The sequence below is a fragment of the Bombina bombina genome, chromosome 2 (genome assembly GCF_027579735.1).
Source record: "Bombina bombina isolate aBomBom1 chromosome 2, aBomBom1.pri, whole genome shotgun sequence".
NCBI lineage: Eukaryota > Metazoa > Chordata > Amphibia > Anura > Bombinatoridae > Bombina > Bombina bombina.
In genome coordinates, this window is record NC_069500.1 from 1,103,178,471 (window position 1) to 1,103,197,066 (window position 18,596).

The 18,596-nt window shown below is 38.4% G+C and overlaps 1 protein-coding gene across 2 annotated transcripts in view; it reads left to right on the forward strand.

The window, feature by feature from the left end:
* ARFIP1 (ADP ribosylation factor interacting protein 1) overlaps positions 1-18,596 on the forward strand; it is a 501,751-nt gene that overhangs the window by 192,291 nt on the left and 290,864 nt on the right. For both annotated transcript variants that reach the window (XM_053703747.1, XM_053703746.1), the window contains exon 3: positions 16,980-17,088. In XM_053703747.1, coding sequence (XP_053559722.1) covers positions 16,980-17,088 — 109 coding nt within the window. The remainder of the gene's footprint in view (positions 1-16,979; positions 17,089-18,596) is intronic.

An 18,596-nucleotide genomic window follows, 5' to 3' on the forward strand; every position in this document is an offset into this window, starting at 1 on the left:
TGGAGGTGTGATTGCTACAAAAGGTGGCTCTAAATTACAGTATTGACTTTAGGGGGGGGGTGCATAGTTATGCACATTGACTTTTTCTGTTATTTTGTCCTATTTGTTGTTTGCTTCACAATAATAAAAAAAAAAAAATCTTCAAAGTTGTGGGCATGTTCTGTAAATTAAATGATGCACTAGAATACTTTTGGAATAAACTCTGTGAAAAGACAAAAATTAAGTAGGACTTCGCTTTAATTACAATCGACGCCGAAAAGGCGTTCGATTACATAGTGTGGGACTATCTGTTCTCGGCATTAAGCCAATTCGGCTTTACAGGGCACTTTGTACAATTTATTAAAATTATATATGATCATCCAAGGTCTAACATATTAATAAATGGTAGCTACACTGCAAATTTAATATTATATAGGGGGACGAGGCAGGGATGCCCACTCTCCCCGCTACTATTTAATGTTGCCATAGAACCACTTGCTATAATGTTACGCGAAGAGTTACAAGGTATTAGATTCGGGAAACAAAAACTAGTACTATCCTTGTATGCAGACGACTTGCTACTATTTGTTAAAAACACAAAGAAAAATATACCCCAGGCCTTAAATATCATTGATATGTTTAGCTCCTTTTCGGGCTATAAAATCAATGTCAATAAATCCGAAATTTTATGGATACATAAAAATAAAAAAAGCATACAAGAACACCTTTTTTTAGAGTACTCTAGTATCAAATATCTAGGAATATTTGTTCACTCTCATCCAAACCAATGGTACAGATTAAATTATGCTGCTTTTTTTTTTAAAAAGCAACAGAGAAATTGCAACTATGGAGCACTTTTCCCATCTCCCTTTCTGCCAAAATAATGATCATCAAAACTATTTTATTCCCACAATTGATGTATATTATGCAAAATATCCCATTGTTTATATCGAGTCAAGACAATTAAAGGTTTAATAGAGAGTGTGCCAAATTTCTATGGAATAATAAGAGACATATGCTATCTATAGCAAAATTAACACCTAGATTAGAAGAAGCAGGTCTATCTTTTCCAGGTATTAAAAAATATAATATTGCTACGTTAGTGCGCTTTGCATTCGACTGGCTAACGGAAGCTAATCATCTCACACTTCTGTTGATGGAGGAACATTTGATTGCCCCATTTTCATTGAAAGCTCTGTTGCACTGCCCGATATCACAATTGCCAAGCCATATTAAAAATATGAAGACAATATTCAATACTATCGAAGCATGGCAAAAACTTAATATAATGTTTAAAGTTAATTTTGAGATTTCTCCATTTTTGCCGATACGAGGTAACCCAAAATTTATCCCTGGCCTATCCTATGAAATCTATAATAATTGGATGCAAAAAGGTTTGATATATGTATATCAATTCCTAAATAATCTGTCCCAAATAAGAACTTTTGAGGACATTGCTGGAGAATTTTGTCTTCCGAACAAGAATTTTTTTGCGTACCTGCAGGTTAGACATTTTATAACGGAAATCAAAAAGTCAAATTCAGATTTGGAAGGATGGGGGGAAATTGGAAAATATATAACGAGTTATAAAGCAGGTAAACATAGTATAGCCCTATTATTCAAAATTATGTTGGCAAAGCTGGGCCAATTATTAAGTAATAACCTAGTTCAGAAATGGAATCTTTATTACAAGGACATCTCGCTAGAAATTCTGAATGCAAGTTTGAAATGGGTGCAGGGAGCAATTATCTCTACAGCCTGGAAAGAATTGCATGTAAAACTACTTAATAATGCTTACCTTACACCCTGGAAAATATCTAAATAGTACACGGACGCCGTAGATAAATGTCCAAGATGTAACAATTCATGTGCAGATATAATTCATTGTTTTTGGAACTGCCCTAAAATAATCCAGTTTTGGAGCAAAGTGGAATTTTGGCTCAACAAGGTTTTAGATATCAGACTAAAAATGAAATCTAAACATATCTTTTTCCTCTACATTACAGAGGAGAATAGAGCCAATGTCAACCTTATTAATACTGCGATCATGCTCTGCCGCAATTTAATATGAAAAAATTGGAAGAATAAAAAAGCTCCTATACTGGCTTGTTTTATAAATTCTATATATACTGAGATAATTTTCGAACAAATGAATATATCCCCTCTAGACGAGAAAAAGATCAAAGATTTCTTTCTGAAATGGCTAAGAGTTATCTTATCCGCAGGCCATTCAATTCTCCCTCCGTAGAACAGAATATTTTCAAACACTGATTTTGTCAAATGTTTTTCCAACTGAATGGTATTGATTCTGGATGAGGACAGAGGAGGAAAGTAAAACACAGAGTCAATTTTCTGTTTAGGCCAAGTATAAATAATCCTACGAATTTACTATAGGGTTTTTTTTTTGCTAATGGTATCTGTTATTGTTCTAATAAGGATATAAAGAGAAAGCTAAGTGGCAGGATTAAAATGTAAATTCTGCAATGAAATTCAAAAATCATTTGTTGTAAAATATTGTAAGGTATTAACGAAGGTAACCATGTATTCCTGCAATGAGATTATAATTTTCATATAGGAACATTATTATTGTATGGAATTACTAATGATTAAGTGTAATCACGTTATTGTTTTTTTGTTTGTTTTTTTTTTCTCTCTTTTTCTTTTTTTTCTTCTTATTAATATGGAATGTATGTTTGAAAAATCAATAAAAAACTATATTTAAAAAAAAAAAATGATGCAAATCCTCAAACAATCCATGTTAATTCCAGGTTGTGAGGCAACAAAACACGAAAAATGCCAAGGGGGGTGAATACTTTTGCAAGGCATTGTATGTATCACTTTCACACTTTTCAATGGTGTAGTTGAGTTCTTTATTTAACAAGAACGCAATCCCACATTTCCTGTTAGATGTTGGAGCTGCTACTACCTCCCCAACCCATTTAATCTTTAACTTGGACGATTTTAACAGGTGTGTTTCTTGTAAAAAAAAAAAAAAAAAAACAGTGTCTGGCTTATCTTTAGCTAACTGTTTAATTATAAGTTTGCGCTTAGCAGTAAGAGAGATTCCCCCCACATTCCATGAAAGAATTTTAACATCCTTTACTTTAGACATCATTTAGCTGGCTATCGGTAACAGCTAAAACCCGGCCATGGAGGGAGCAATAGAAAGGGGATGAAGAGAAGAAAAAAAAAAGGTGGGGGGAATCCCCCTAATAATGTCATAACAGTCTCTAAATAAACACATATGTGGCCTGCATAAAGCATATCTATCATATCTCTGACCATTCTTCCTATCCGCATATACAAACAATGAAACAAAAACAATTGCATCTCTTATAAGATGATTACTGATCCTAAGTGCACTCATCCTTTAGCGGCAATAAACTCCTTTGCTTCACTGACATCATTAAGGACTGATCTATTGCCATAATGATCTACACCCTTTATTTTAAGACAGTTGTTCTTTTGACTATAACTTCAGGCACCTCTACACCTTGTGTTACTCCTTTTTCTCCATTTCCCTTTGGTTGAATGACTGGGGGTTGTGGGTGAGGGAGTGATACTTAGCAGATTAACGGTGGTGCTCTTTGCCTCCTCCTGCTGGCCAGGAGTGATATTCCCAACAGTAATTACTCAAGCCGTGGACTCACCATATCCGGAAATAAATACATTTATCAGGTAAGCATACATTTTAGTTTTTTTCCCCTCATCTACTTATAAAAAAATTATTCTCTGTCCCTGACTCTCAATTAGACTTATGGGGCTCCATCCCTAAGGTGGATGGCGCTTTTTCTACGCTGGCTAAGCATACTACTATACCCCTGGAGGATAGTTCCTCTTTCAGAGAGCCTAAGGATAAGAGTATGGAAACCTTTCTGAGGAAGATGTTTCAACCTTTGGGGTTTTTATTTCAACTGGTGGCAGCTGTAACTGCGGTTGCTAGAGCAGCTACCTACTGGTGCAACACTTTGTCGGAGCTCATTGAGGTGGAGACTCCCCTTGAGGATATTCAGGAAAGAATTAAGGCTCTGAGAATTGCTAACTCCTTCATCTGTGATGCGAATATGCAGATTATTTGCATAAATGCAAAGGCTTCTGGCTTTGCTATCCTAGCCTGCCGAGCTCTCTGGTTGAAGTCTTGGTCTGTGGATATGACTTCTAAATCCAGACTCCTTTCTCTTCCTTTTAAGGTGAAGATTTTTTGTCGGTCCAGGGCTGGACTCCATTATTTCTGCAGTTATCGGAGGGAAGGGTGCCTTCCTACAACAGGACAAGAAAAATAGGCCTAAGGGTCGGCAATTGTCTAATTTTCGTTCTTTTCGTTCTGACAAATCACAACGACAGCAATCCTCATCCAAGTCCGAGCAGCCCAAGGGTATTGGAAGCCGGCTTAATCCTTGAATAAGTCCAAACAGACTAAGAAGCTTGCCGAGAACAAATCGGCATGAAGAGATGGCCCCCGATCCGGGATCGGATCAAGTAGGGGGCAGACTGTCTCTTTTTCCAGATGCTTGGTTCCAGGATGTACAGGATTTTTGGGTCCTGGAGGTTGTATCTCAAGGATACAGCATATGATTCAAGTCTCATCTGCCCAGTGGCAGATTCCTACGCTCCAGGGCTGCCTTCTTAGGTTGCACATGGGATCTCTCCTCTCTAGGCGTAATTGTCCCGGTACCTACAGCAGAAAGAGGTTTGGGGTTTTATTCAAACCTTTTCGTGGTTCCAAAGAAGGAAGAAACTTTTCGTCCAATTCTGGACCTCAAGTGCCTAAACATGTTTCTGAGTGTTTCCTCTTTCAAGATGAAGACAATTTGGTCAATTCTTTTTCTGGTTCAGGAAGGACAGTTTATAACCACAATAGACCTGAAGGATGCATACCTTCACGTTCCGATACACAGGAAACATTTTCAGTTCCTGAGGTTTGCCTTTCTGGACCAGAGCTTCCAGTACAAAGCTCTTCCATTTGGCCTAGCTACTGCTCCAAGGATTTTTTCGAAGGTTCTGGAAGCTATTCTAGCCGTTGCCAGGACACGCGGTATTGTAGTAGTGCCTTACCTGGACAATATCTTGGTACAGACACAATATTTTTGTCTAGCGGAAGAACATTCGGCATCCCTTTTCAATCTTCTTTGATCACATGGATGGAAGATAAACTTGGAAAAGAGTTCTCTTACTCCAAACAGAAGGGTAAATTTCCTGGGAACTATAATAGACTCTATATCCATGAGAATATTCCTCACAGATCAGAGACGTTGCAAGCTAACTTCTGCATGTCTTGCCCTCCAGGTCTCCGAGACCCTTAGTGGCTCAGTGTATGGTGGTGATCGGACTCATGGTGTCCTGTATGGAGATCATTGCTTTTGCCAGATTCCATCTCAGACCCTTAGAACTATGCATGCTGAGACAATGGAATGGCAACCATTCAAATCGGTCTCAACAGATCGTGCTGGACAACCTGTTGAGAGACTCGCTCTCCTGGTGGCTCTGTCCAGATCATCTGTCCCAAGGCACATGCTTTTTGAGACCGTCCTGGGAGATTGTGACAACGGACGCAAGCCTTTCTGGCTGGGGAGCAGTTTGGGGTGCCAAGAAGGCACAAGGTCTGTGAACTCAGGAGGAGTCCTCCCTTCCGATAAATATTTTGGAAATCCGGGCAATCTTCAATGCCTTGAAGACTTTGCACCTTCTGGGTTCGTCCCAATTTATCAGATTCCAATCAGACAATATATCCTTGGTTGCCTACATCAACTATCAGGGGGGAACGAGAAGTTCCTTGGCGAAGTGGGCGGAGACTCAAGATGTACGCTGTCAGCGATCCACATTTCGGCTGTGGACAACTGGGAAGCGGACTTCCTCAGCAGGCAATCCTTTCACCCAGGGGAATGGTCTCTCCACCCTGAGTTGTTTGCAGAGATATGCAGCGAGTGGGGGATGCCGGAGATAGATCTCATGGCATCCCGCCACAATACCAAGCTACCCAGGTACGGGTCGAGGTTGAGGGATTCTCAGGCGGAACTGAAAGATGCCCTATCAGTTCTATGGAGGTTTAGACTCGTATATCTTTTTCCTCTATTACCGCTTCTCCCTCATTTGGTGGCTCGCATCAAGCAGGAGCGAGCTTCAGTGATTCTGATTGCTTCATCATGGCCGCGAAGGACGTGGTTTGCGGATCTGGTGGGGAAGTCCTCATCTACTCAGTTGAGGTTACCTTGCTGCAGAGATCTGCTGATTCAGGGTCCCTTCGTTCATAAAAATCTAGATTCTCTGAGGTTGACTGCGTAGAGATTGAATGATTAGTCTTAGCCAAGAGAGGGTTTTCTGAGAGTGTTATTGACACTCTGGTTCAAGCTCGTAAGCCAGTTACTCGTCGTATCTATCATAAAGTGTGGAGGACTTACTTGTACTGGTGTGAAGAATGTGGCTTTTCCTGGCATAAGGTTAAGGTTGCCAGGTTCTAGCTTTTCTCCAGGATGGACTGGAGAAGGGTTTATCTGCTAGTTCCCTGAAGGGACAGATATCGGCCCCCTCAGTGTTACTGCACAAAAGTTTGGCTGAGCTTCCAGATGTGCAGTCCTTTGTTAAGGCTCTGGCTAGGATCAGACCTGTGTTTAGATCTGGGGCTCAGCCTTGGAGCCTCAATCTTGTTCTTAGTGTTTTGCAGCAGGCTCCGTTTGAGCCTATGCATACAGTTGACATTAAATTGTTATCTTGGAAGGTTCTTTTTCTGTTGGCTACTGCCTCAGCGCGCAGAGTTTCTAAGATTTCTGCTTTGCAATGAGACCCCCCTTATATGGTTTTTCATGCGGTTTTATGCACTAAACTAGGATTCCTCCGTATGGTGGTGTTGAATCGTAACATTAATCTAGAAATTGTTGTTCCTTCCTTGTGTCCTAATCCTTCTTCAGCGAAGGAATGTTTGCTTCACTATCTAGATATGGTTTTTGCCTTGAAGTTCTAACTTCAGGCTACTAAAGAATTCAGACAATCTTCCTCTTTGTCATCTATACTGGGAAGTGTATGGGGCAGAAGGCTACTACGACTTCCCTATCTTTCTGGTTGAGGAGTGTCATCCGCTTAGCTTATGAGACAGCAGGATGAAAGCATCCTGAGTGGATAACTGCTCATTCCACTAGAGCAGTGGCTTCCTCTTGGGCTTTTAAATGGCCAGTAATGTCACAGATATGTCAAAGTATGTCACAGATAGTTTCCTACAAAAATGTTTTTTTACAGACCGCTGCTCCTTGCTCTACTGAGCGGGTCTGTTTTTTTCTAATCACATCGGGCACGCTGTCTAGTCACAGCTGACCCGATCGCACCATTAAAATGAATGTAGCTTGCTCCCGCTCTGGTCTGGTGCAGAATTATATACCATTATTTGGTGGGTTTACTAGCCTTTTAAGAACGAAGCTTCAATGGATCAGATTTGTAAGGCGGCTACCTGGTCCTCCTAACACACTTTTTCTAAATTTTACAAGTTTGATGTGTTTGCTTTGGCTGAAGCAGCTTTCGGGAGGAAAGGCTGTGGTGCCCTCAGAATAGGGTCCACATCTTTTTTTCTGTTCCCTCCCGTTATTCATTCAGTGTCCTCTGGAGCTTGGATAAAGTTTTCCCAACAGTAAGGAATGAAGTCGTGGACTCTCCCTGCCTTATGGAAGGAAAACATACTTTATGCTTACCAGATAAATTCCTTTCCTTCCTGGCAGGGAGAGTCCACGACCCCGCCCGTGATTTATTTTTTGATGGGCGGCTCCCTTCTTTTTATTATTTCTTCTGGCACCTTTTATAGCCTGATGTTTCTCCTACTTTTCCTTGTTCCCTCGGCAGAATGACTGGGGGATAGGGGAAGTGGGAAGGATATTTGAACCTTTGGCTGGGGTATCTTTGCCTCCTCCTGGTGGCCAGGTGTTGTATTTCCCAACAGTAAGGAATGAAGTCATGGACTCTCCCTGCCAGGAAGGAAAGGAATTTATCTGGTAAGCATAAATTATGTTTCTCCTCCTTGGAACCTTAATTTGGTTCTAAGAGTCTTGCAGGTTCCTCCTTTTGAAACTATGCATAATCTGGATATTCAGCTTTTGTCCTGGATGATTTTGTTTATTTTGGCCATTTCTTCTGGTAGAAGAGTTTCTGAATTGTCTGCTCTTCGCTGTGAGCCTCCTTATCTTGTTTTTCATCAGTAAAAGGCAGTGATGAGGATTGTTTTAATTTTTTTCCTAAAGTAGTTTATTTGGACAATATTAATTGTGTGTTTATGGTTCCTTCTTTTCTAATTCTAAGAATTTTAAGGAGAGGATTCTCCATAACTTGATGTTGTCAGAACTTTAAAGTTTTATTTGCAGGTTACTAAGGATTTTAGACAATCCTCTAGTTTGTTTGTTCATTTTTCATTTTTCCGGTTTCAGGAAGAGTCAGAATTCCATAGCTGTTTTGATATGCTCTTGGTTAATGCTTTTGATTCATAAGGCTTACTCCTCCATAAACATATTACTGCCCATTCTTCTATGTCAGTGACTACGTCTTAGGCTTTTATGATCGAGGCATCTGTTAATCAAATTTGTAAGGCAGCTTCTTGGTCTTCCTTACATACTTTTTCCATATTCTACCATTTTGATGCTTTTGCTTCCTCTGAAGCAGCTTTTGGTAGGAAAGTCCTTCAGGCATCTGTTTCTAGTCATAAAGTTTTGTTGTATATATATTTTTACAGCATAAAAAAGAAAATTATTAAACATTGAATAATCATTTTGTTCATGAAACCCCACCCATTTTTTCATTCATATGCTTTCCTGATCAATTCATTTCTTTCATGGTGGTGAGAGTCCATGAGACCCCAACCATTTTTTTTTCATGGAATTTTGATTATTTTTTTTAATGTATTTTTTTTTCTGGTTGCAGTTTAAGTTGTTTTTTTTTTCCTGCTCCATTTTTTACTCTTATTCTTTCCTACCCTCGTCCTCCTTGCTTGGCTTTACGTCAGACTAGTTTCTACTAGTAAATAAAAAGAGAGAAGCGCTCAACCTGGGAATGAACAACAGCATAATAGCCTGTTCTATGGCTAGTTACCACCCAAGAAGCAGCCTCTTTTTGCTCAATGTACCTTTCACAGAGAAGAACTTTCCTGTACAATCCAGCCCCGAAATACCAGGCAATCTCTCTCTGAACGCGAGAAACGGCAAAACCCCAGACGTACGTTTTGGCCTAGTTTCTAGTAAGGTGAGAGAGGTTTTAAGAGCTCTTGGAATATTTGCCGCCTCCTAGTGGCCAGGAGAGGTATTTTCCCAGTAATAAGGGCTTGTGGACTCTCACCACCATGAAATAAATTGATCAGGAAAGCATAAATTATATCTTTGTTTTTTGCTCTGTGAATCATATACCTAATTTTTCTTCAAGCACTATCCTACCATTGCTCTTAAATGTCTCTTACTGCTTCCATAATATATTTAACTGATAGAATTGATGCCTTTCTACACTTTGCCTTACTAATTAACTTTATTGCAAATAAATAAAATTAGTTTTATTAAACCAATACAAGTCCATATTTTAATATACCACATTTTATTTATTTTTATTTATTTTTAGCTTTTTGTCTAAAGTGATTGTGAATAAATAATATTACTTAAGCTTTTTAGCACTTCCTATATTTGTTTCTAATTAACTTTATTGCTCATATCTGCTATGTTGTATAACTCCCATTAATTTCCTTTTTTTTCTCACATTTATCATGACAGCACATGAAGCAGGAGATGATTCATTATTGATAGGTTAATGTCAAGTCACTAGGCGTTTTCAGTTGGAAGCAGTAGTCCTTCCCACCTGGCTCCCTCAAGTTCATGTTTGCTTAACAGGTGTATATAGCTCTAACAGCTTATGATTCCATGCTGCAAGCAGCAAGGGTCTGTTAGTACCTCTTTACTCATGATTTGGCTAAACACTCTGTTTCACATATTTCTGTGCTGCAAGGGTCATAGCAGAAATGAGTTATCTAATGTTCCTTTCCTAAACATGTTGCACTCTGAGACCGCAAGCTGTCCTAAAAACTGTTATGGGCCCTCTAATGGTTTGCCAATCTCACTGTTTTCTACAGTACATCATTACATACTTTTCTCTGCTGAATCTTCTATAATGCATAAATCTCAACAAGAGCCTCGTACATTGACAGCACCAGTGATACTTAAGGCAAGATCTACTTGAGATTAGCAACAGCATCTATTAAAATTTATTTGTGCTTACTTTTTTGTAGTCTTCTTCATATTCAAGATTTTATGGAACCAACTCAACTATCCTGTAATATTTTTTTATTCCTCACCACATTATTCATTTTCCCTTTTCACCATAGAGCAGGATAGCACTAACCCCTGAATAGGATTAACCTAACAAGGATCATCAGTCTCTCAAGAAGCACAGGGACAAACTAAATATTTGAGTGGGATTTTAGGCCATTTTATTTTTCCTTCCAATAACTATGTTGATTTACGAGTGTCTTGTGCAAAATAAGTGTCTGTCTCATATCCAGTTCATCTATAAACTGAAGTATCCCTTTTGGTCTACTTTCTCCTTTTAAATGATCATAAAGACTTTATTCAGAGGTATTGCTAACCTTGTTCATGATCATATAATCTGTGATCATATTTCCTTTGCAGCATTGGCTTTGCCAAGTATTGCTTCTTCTATGATAATCCATTTGGCAAATACCCATCCTTTCATACAAACTGATGTAATCTTTTCATTTGGAGATCTCTCTTTTACATTGTATTGCTTTCATGCCCAGCCCACAAACTGAGATCCCATAATGCCTTGCAGTTATTATTGCACTCTATCTTACCCAACCTGTTCTGGACATAATGACCACACTACAGCATCTCCTTTTGTTCCCATATTCCTTACATAGATAATCAACATGATAATGTCCTCAACCAAAATGTTTTCTTTGTCCATACTACCATCTCCCATACTGTGGAATGGACATCCCTGGGTAGTCCCTTTTTGGAATATTCACACTTTTTAAATAAATACATTTAAGTATTCAGTTATTTTGTAGTATGCAGTTTCTTTCACCTGCCCATTATTGTAGTGGTTACCTGCTTGTGAGGATTTTAGAGTCGTTATTTCATCTGTTACAATGTAAGCTCTATCTTCATGCAACATTTCAAAAGCTACTCATGCCTCTCCAGGTAGCATGCTGTTCTGCAGCACTGCTATGTTCATCTTGTATTTGCAACCAGAAGTTAAAGGGGCATTAAACCATACATTTCGTGCACCTCATTGTATATATGGGTGCCTCAATTTAGAAACCTATGTTTCACTTCAGGTATCTGTGCAGCAACTCATTTTCAAACATATCAGCACTGGAACGCAGTGAAAACTAGATTTCAGGCTGGCAGTACCCATGACTAGAGGGATGCAGGGAATGAAATAAATAATATGCTTATACAATGAGGCCTTCTTATCAAGCTGTCAACTGTGCGGCATTCGCCGGCACCAATACGCTCGCCTGACGTCGCCAGACCTGAATACGCTCTCCATATTTATAAAAAAAAAGCTGTCAAAAAGCCGCGCACCAAGTACCTAACTAACAGTCATCGATCTTGCTGCTATTCGGCTTTCTCCAACATTGGTGTGTCCGGTCCACGGCGTCATCCATTACTTGTGGGAAATGTTCTCCCCCACAGGGAAAGGCAAGGAGAGCACACAGCAAGAGCTGTCCATATAGCTCCCCCTCTGGCTCCGCCCCCCAGTCATTCTCCTTGCCGCTCTGAACAAGTAGCATCTACCACGGGGATGGCGAAGAGTTTGTGGTAGCCAGGATCAAACAGGAGAAGGCCTCAGTGATTCTGATAGCTCCTGCGTGGCCACGCAGGACTTGGTATGCAGACCTGGTGAATATGTCATCGGCTCCACCATGGAAGCTACCTTTGAGACAGGACCTTCTAGTACAAGGTCCATTCGAACATCCCAATCTAGTTTCTCTGCAGCTGACTGCTTGGAAATTGAACGCTTGATTTTATCCAAGCGTGGGTTTTCAAATTCTGTGATTGATACTCTGGTCCAAGCCAGAAAACCTGTGACTAGAAGGATTTACCATAAAATATGGAAAAAATATATCTGTTGGTGTGAATCCAAAGGATTCTCCTGGAGTAAGATTAAAATTCCAAAGATTCTCTCCTTTCTCCAAGAAGGTTGGATAAAGGATTGTCAGCTAGTTCTCTAAAAGGACAGATTTCTGCATTATCCGTCTTGTTGCGCAAACGACTGGCAGCTTTGCCAGATGTACAAGCTTTTGTTCAGGCTTTGGTTAGAATCAAGCCTGTTTACAGACCCATGACTCCTCCTTGGAGTCTAAATTTAGTTCTTTCAGTTCTTCAAGGGGTTCCGTTTGAACCTTTACATTCCATAGATATTAAGTTACTATCTTGGAAAGTTCTGTTTTTGGTTGCTATTTCTTCTGCTAGAAGAGTTTTTGAATTATCTGCTTTGCAGTGTGATCCACCCTATCTGGTGTTCCATTCAGATAAGGTTGTTTTGCGTACTAAGCCTGGTTTTCTTCCAAAAGTTGTTTCCAACGAGAACATCAACCAGGAAATAGTTGTTCCTTCTTTGTGTCCGAATCCAGTTTCAAAGAAGGAACGTTTATTACACAATTTAGATGTTGTTCGTGCTTTAAAGTTCTATTTAGAAGCAACAAAAGATTTTAGACAAACCTCATCCTTGTTTGTCGTTTACTCTGGTAAGAGGAGAGGTCAAAAAGCTACTGCTACCTCTCTCTCTTTCTGGCTGAAAAGCATTATCCGCTTGGCTTATGAGACTGCCGGACGGCAGCCTCCTGACCGTATCACAGCTCACTCTACTAGGGCTGTGGCTTCCACATGGGCCTATAAGAACGAGGCTTCTGTTGACCAGATATGTAAGGCAGCGACTTGGTCTTCTCTGCACACTTTTGCCAAATCCTACAAATTTGATATTTTTGCTTCTTCGGAGGCTGTTTTTGGGAGAAAGGTTTTGCAAGCCGTGGTGCCTTCTGTTTAGGTAACCTGATTTGCTCCCTCCCTTCATCCGTGTCCTAAAGCTTTGGTATTGGTTCCCACAAGTAATGGATGACGCCGTGGACCGGACACACCAATGTTGGAGAAAACAGAATTTATGCTTACCTGATAAATTACTTTCTCCAACGGTGTGTCCGATCCACGGCCCGCCCTGGTTTTTTAAATCAGGTTGAAAATTTTTTTCTTTATACACTACAGTCACCACGTCACCCTATAGTTTCTCCTTTTTCTCCTAACCGTCGGTCGAATGACTGGGGGGCGGAGCCAGAGGGGGAGCTATATGGACAGCTCTTGCTGTGTGCTCTCCTTGCCTTTCCCTGTGGGGGAGAACATTTCCCAGAAGTAATGGATGACGCCGTGGACCGGACACACCGTTGGAGAAAGTAATTTATCAGGTAAGCATAAATTCTGTTTTTTCCCAGCTTTATTTACAATGAAGTTTCCCTTTAAATGACGTCATCCAAGATGGCGTCCCTTAGATTCCGATTGGCTGATAGAATTCTATTAGCCAATCGGAATCTAAGGGACGCCATCTTGGATGACGTCATTTAAAGGGAAACTTCATTGTTCCAGAAATCGTCGGCAGAAGAGGATGCTCCGTGCTGGATGTCTTGAAGATGGAGCCACTCCACGCCTCATGGATGAAGATAGAAGATGCCGTCTGGATGAAGACTTCTGCCGGCTTGGATGAAGACTTCTGCCGGCTTGGATGAAGACTTTTGCCGCTTCATTGAGGATGGATGTCGAGTCTTCAAAAACTGTAAGTGGATCTTCGGGGGTTAGTGTTAGGTTTTTTTTAAGGGTTTATTGGGTGGGTTTTAATTTTAGATTAGGGACTTTGGGCGGAAAAAGATCTAAATGCACTTTTAAGGGCAATGCCCATCCAAATGCCCTTTTCAGGGCAATGGGGAGCTTAGGTTTTTTAGATAGAATTTTATTTGGGGGGGTTGGTTGTGTAGGTGGTGGGTTTTACTGTTGGGGGGTATTTATATTTTTATTTACAGGTAAAAGAGTTGATTTCTTTGGAGCAAAGCCCCGCAAAAGGCCATTTTAAGGGCCATTGGTAGTTTATTGTAGGCTAGGGTTTTTTTTTTTATTTTGGGTTTTTTTTTTATTTTCATAGGGCTCTTAGATTAGGTGTAATTAGTTTAAATATTTGATCATTTATTTTTTATGTTGTGTAACTTAGTGTTTTGTTTTTTTAACTAGTTTTTTGTGTTTTTGTAACTTTGTAATTTTTAATAGTAGATTTAAATAATTTGAGTAGGGTTAGGTTTTTAACTATATAATATAGTTAATTTTATTTGTAGTTTAATATAATTTTAGTATAAAAGTTAGGGTAGGTTAATTATTAGTTTAATGTAGTTTATTGTAATTTAAGTATAATAGTTAATGTAGGTTAATTAATAGTTTAATATATTTTAATGTAATTTTAGTATAATAGTTAGGGTAGATTAATTAATAGTTTAATGTAATTTTAATATAACAGTTAGGGTAGGTAATTATTAGTTTAATATAGTTTAATTTAAATCTAAAGGTAAGTTTTTAAATTTATTATAAGATAGGGATGTTTTAATTTTAATGTACAGTTAGCAGGTTGTTAGGTATAGGGGTTAATTTAGTTTATGCCGGTTTAGGGGTTAATAGGTTTAGTAAGTGGTAGTGATGTGGGAGGCCAGGGGTTTATGGGTTAATATCTTTATTTAGTTGCGGTGGGCTCCGGGTGTGGCGGGATAGGGGTTAATATATTTATTTAGCTGGCGGCGGGGTCCGAGAGCTGCGGGATAGGGGTTAATTATTTTATCTATGTGGGGGCGGTGTCGGGGCGGCAGATTAGGGGTGTTTAGACTTGGGGTTTATGTTAGGGTGTTAGGTGTAAACATAACTTTTATTCTACCATAGAAATCAATGGTGTATCTGGCAGCAGCGAACATGAGCTTTTGCTGTGTTTAAACTCCCATTGATTCCTATGGCATCCGCGGCCTCCAGGGCGGCGGATTGAGAACCAGGTACGCTGGGCCGGAATTGTGGCGAACGTACCTGTTAGCAGTTTGATAACTAGCAAAAGTTGTCAGATAGTGCTGAATTTGTATTCGGAACATCTGTAATGACGTAAGCATCGATCTGTGTCGGATTGAGACCGGCGGATCGTATGTTACGTCACAGATTTCAACTTTTGCCGGTCTGTAGGCTTTGATAAATGAGACGAATTATGCTCGCCACAATTATGTTGTGGGATTCCAGAGTATTTGCGGTTGACGGCTTGATAAATAGGCCTCAATGTATTTATTGGTAAATATCCATTTAAAGCTGCATTTTGCTTTGGCCCATCTACATTTGCAATTTGTAGGTTTTTCACTCAGGCTTGGTCTCTGTTTTTGGAAGTTTTATATCATACTCTGTGTTCTCCCCATGGTGTTTTTTTGTGATTTTACTGACCACCCTGTTAAAATTTAAGCCATTAGTTAATATTAAATGTTTTCAACATTTGTTGCTCAAATTGTCATTTACTCAATTTATGTTAAATTATGCTATTATGTTGTGCATTGGATAACTTAATTAACATTTATAAATTACTGAAAATGTTATAATATTGCTAAGTATTACACTGACCCCACCCGGCTACGTCATAATGCCACCCAGCTGGCAACATTTATTCTGGAGAACACTGATTCTAGTTTTTGAGTTTTGAACTGTGGCTAAAGCTTTTGGTGGTATAATTCAAGCTATAAAAAAGATTAAAATATAATGATTTGCATTCTTAGTATCTAAAAATATAAACATAAGTGCAAGTTTGGCAAGAGTTTTACAAAACATTACAGGTGGCCCTCGTTTTACAACGGTTCAATTTACACCGTTTCACAATAACAACCTTTTTTTCCAGTCATGTGACTGCTATTGAAAACATTGAGAAGCAGTGCATTTATTAAAATAACCAGTAGGTGGAGCTGTCCGCTTGTGTTGCAGCAAAGCCAAGCAAGCTGAAATTAATCAATTTAACCAGACCTGAAATATTAAGCAGATTTCAAATGAACAAGATCTTTCTGTCTATAAATCAGTCCAGATTCGAATGCATAGAAATAACTGTTTGCAGAAAAATGCAAGTTGTCTTTGTTGTGTAATTATTTTATTAGGTTTATAATGCTGTTTAGCAAATGTTTTTGTTCATTTAACAGTGTTTAATTATATATTCTGTGTTGTGTGATTATTTTATTAGGTTTATAATGCTGTTTAGCATTTAAAGTCTTAATTTCAAAGCTTTAAAAATAATGTATTAGGTGTTACTCATGACAATTTTAAGAGGGGCTTGGAACCTAACCCCCTCACTTCCCATTGATTTACATTATAAACTGGGTTTCAATTTATAACGGTTTCGATTTACAACCATTCCTTCTGGAACCTAACCCCGGCGTAAACTGAGGGCTACCTGTATTTAATTTCATAGCCCTCAAAAGTAACCAAATAAAACGTCAGAAAACACTTTCCCTGCAAGTAGACTCTAGACACCAAACTTTAGATTATGGATGGTCAAGAGATTTGTTTCAACTATTCCCCTAATCCGAAAAATATCACAAAATCTAAAAGATCCACTTGAAGGCTCATACTTTGTTAGTTACTAAGTATTTAATTTTTAGTGCTAAGTCTGTTATATGTCATATGTTTGATATCATACTAAATAAAAAGTGACAGTCAGTTGTACCTCACAATAAGATATTTTGACAGCACATAGAAGGGATGGTCATGTGTTGTAACACAATACCCAATGTGTTCTAACCTGGAAATGTATAAACTCTTATATCTTTTTTTTTTTTTTTTTTTTTTTTTTTTTTTCAACAAAAAGCTTTATTGAATGAACATATACAGAATGACATCCTTTACATACAAGGTAATGAATAGCGTATTACAAGCCAGAGTAAAGGACCGACAATTAACCATATTTTTACTTCTTTTTTTTTTTTTAAGGACTTAAAGCGGTCAATACAAGCTGGACTTGGCCTTTCAGAAACCCAGATCACCTCTCATGGCTTTGATGGCAATAAAGAAGGAATCATTGAAGCTGGCTCTTTTCAAGGTAAGAATCGTTGTTAATATCTATCCCTAAAAATTACATAAAATCATATGTTGAAGGTTTTAACACTAATTATTAAAAAAGTCTCTGTATACTTCAAAATATGTGTACTCGGCAAGCTGTATGGTGTGTTGTCTGGGAAGTCAATGAGATTCCCCACCAGGAGATATGTATACCCATGATAGGAATATTTCTCAAACTTTTTTTGTATGGTATTCAATATTGCATTCAATATATACAGAATCATAAACCAACTTATATATACATTAAAAGTCATTAATTCGGTTAATACAAGGGAGAGGTCCTCCTAGGAGGGATGGACAGAAAAAAATACTCCCCCTCCTTCCACCTTAAAAGTGGCTCCTGTTACTGACATACTTCACATTTAGTTCGGTCCATCACAAAGAAGTTAGTGTGTGGGGGGGGGGGGGTTGTCTATCACCTCCCAGTAAGGCTCTCTCCCTTGTAAATATTATACAGGGATATGAGTGAAGATATAGAAAGTTCTGTATTTTGGATTGAATTAAAAAGGCATTGAAACCCAAACAATTTCTTTCATGATTCAGATAGAGAATACAATAAAAAAAAACTAATACAGATGTGGGAATTGTCCTTCTCAGCCAGTGAGCAACAAACTGTTCCATTAGTGCTAGATGTGTAACAGTAGTTGTTTTTTTTTTGTTTTTTTTAGGTTCAATATAAAACTTTAATTTCACTTTTTTATACTAATAATATTTAATGTTTTAGGTTCTACTTTTTCCTAACATGATAGAAAAAGTGCAATACCCTTCAGGTGTTAGGGAAAGACAAAATCATTGTCAGTGATATGATGCTGCAGGTTTTACTGAAAAGTCTGCTTATCAGAGTTATTTGTGATAAATACTGAATATGTCTTACTGTATCATAGACAGGATACTGATATTGATTGATAGTCACCACCTTCTATGAAGAGCTACAATGTACTACATCTAGTACATGGTGTTAAAATAATGTATGGAAATAAATTGACTTTTATATTTATTATAAATGTTATAGTTCCATATGTAAAGATTGTATGGTAAACACCTGTGTTTGTGCACCCCATGAGAGAAAATACAAGAAGCCGATAGGGCCTTGCATGCCACGAATCTCTCTTGTCCCTGCATTCACAATGTTTAGGTGCCATGTTTCAGATTAAAATACTTGTTTATTATACACACCGTAACATTTCCATGCATTTAGTTCATAACTGCATGGGGTTTTAAATTTATATCCCTATATAACAAAAATGCTCCTAAAAGATCCTCTCTACACTGTATTTTGGTGTCTCATTTTTTAAATGCATTTGTCTATCCTTAAACTTAAAAGGATCATTTATTTGTATTTATTTAAGCTGAGGTCTCATAACCCATAAAAAAAAGACATTTTTGCCATACTTATTGCTAGGGGCATTTGCAGCATTTTATTGATGTTGTGCGCTCCACCGATTCCCTTAAAGGGACATGAAACCCAAATTCTTTTTCTCATGGTTC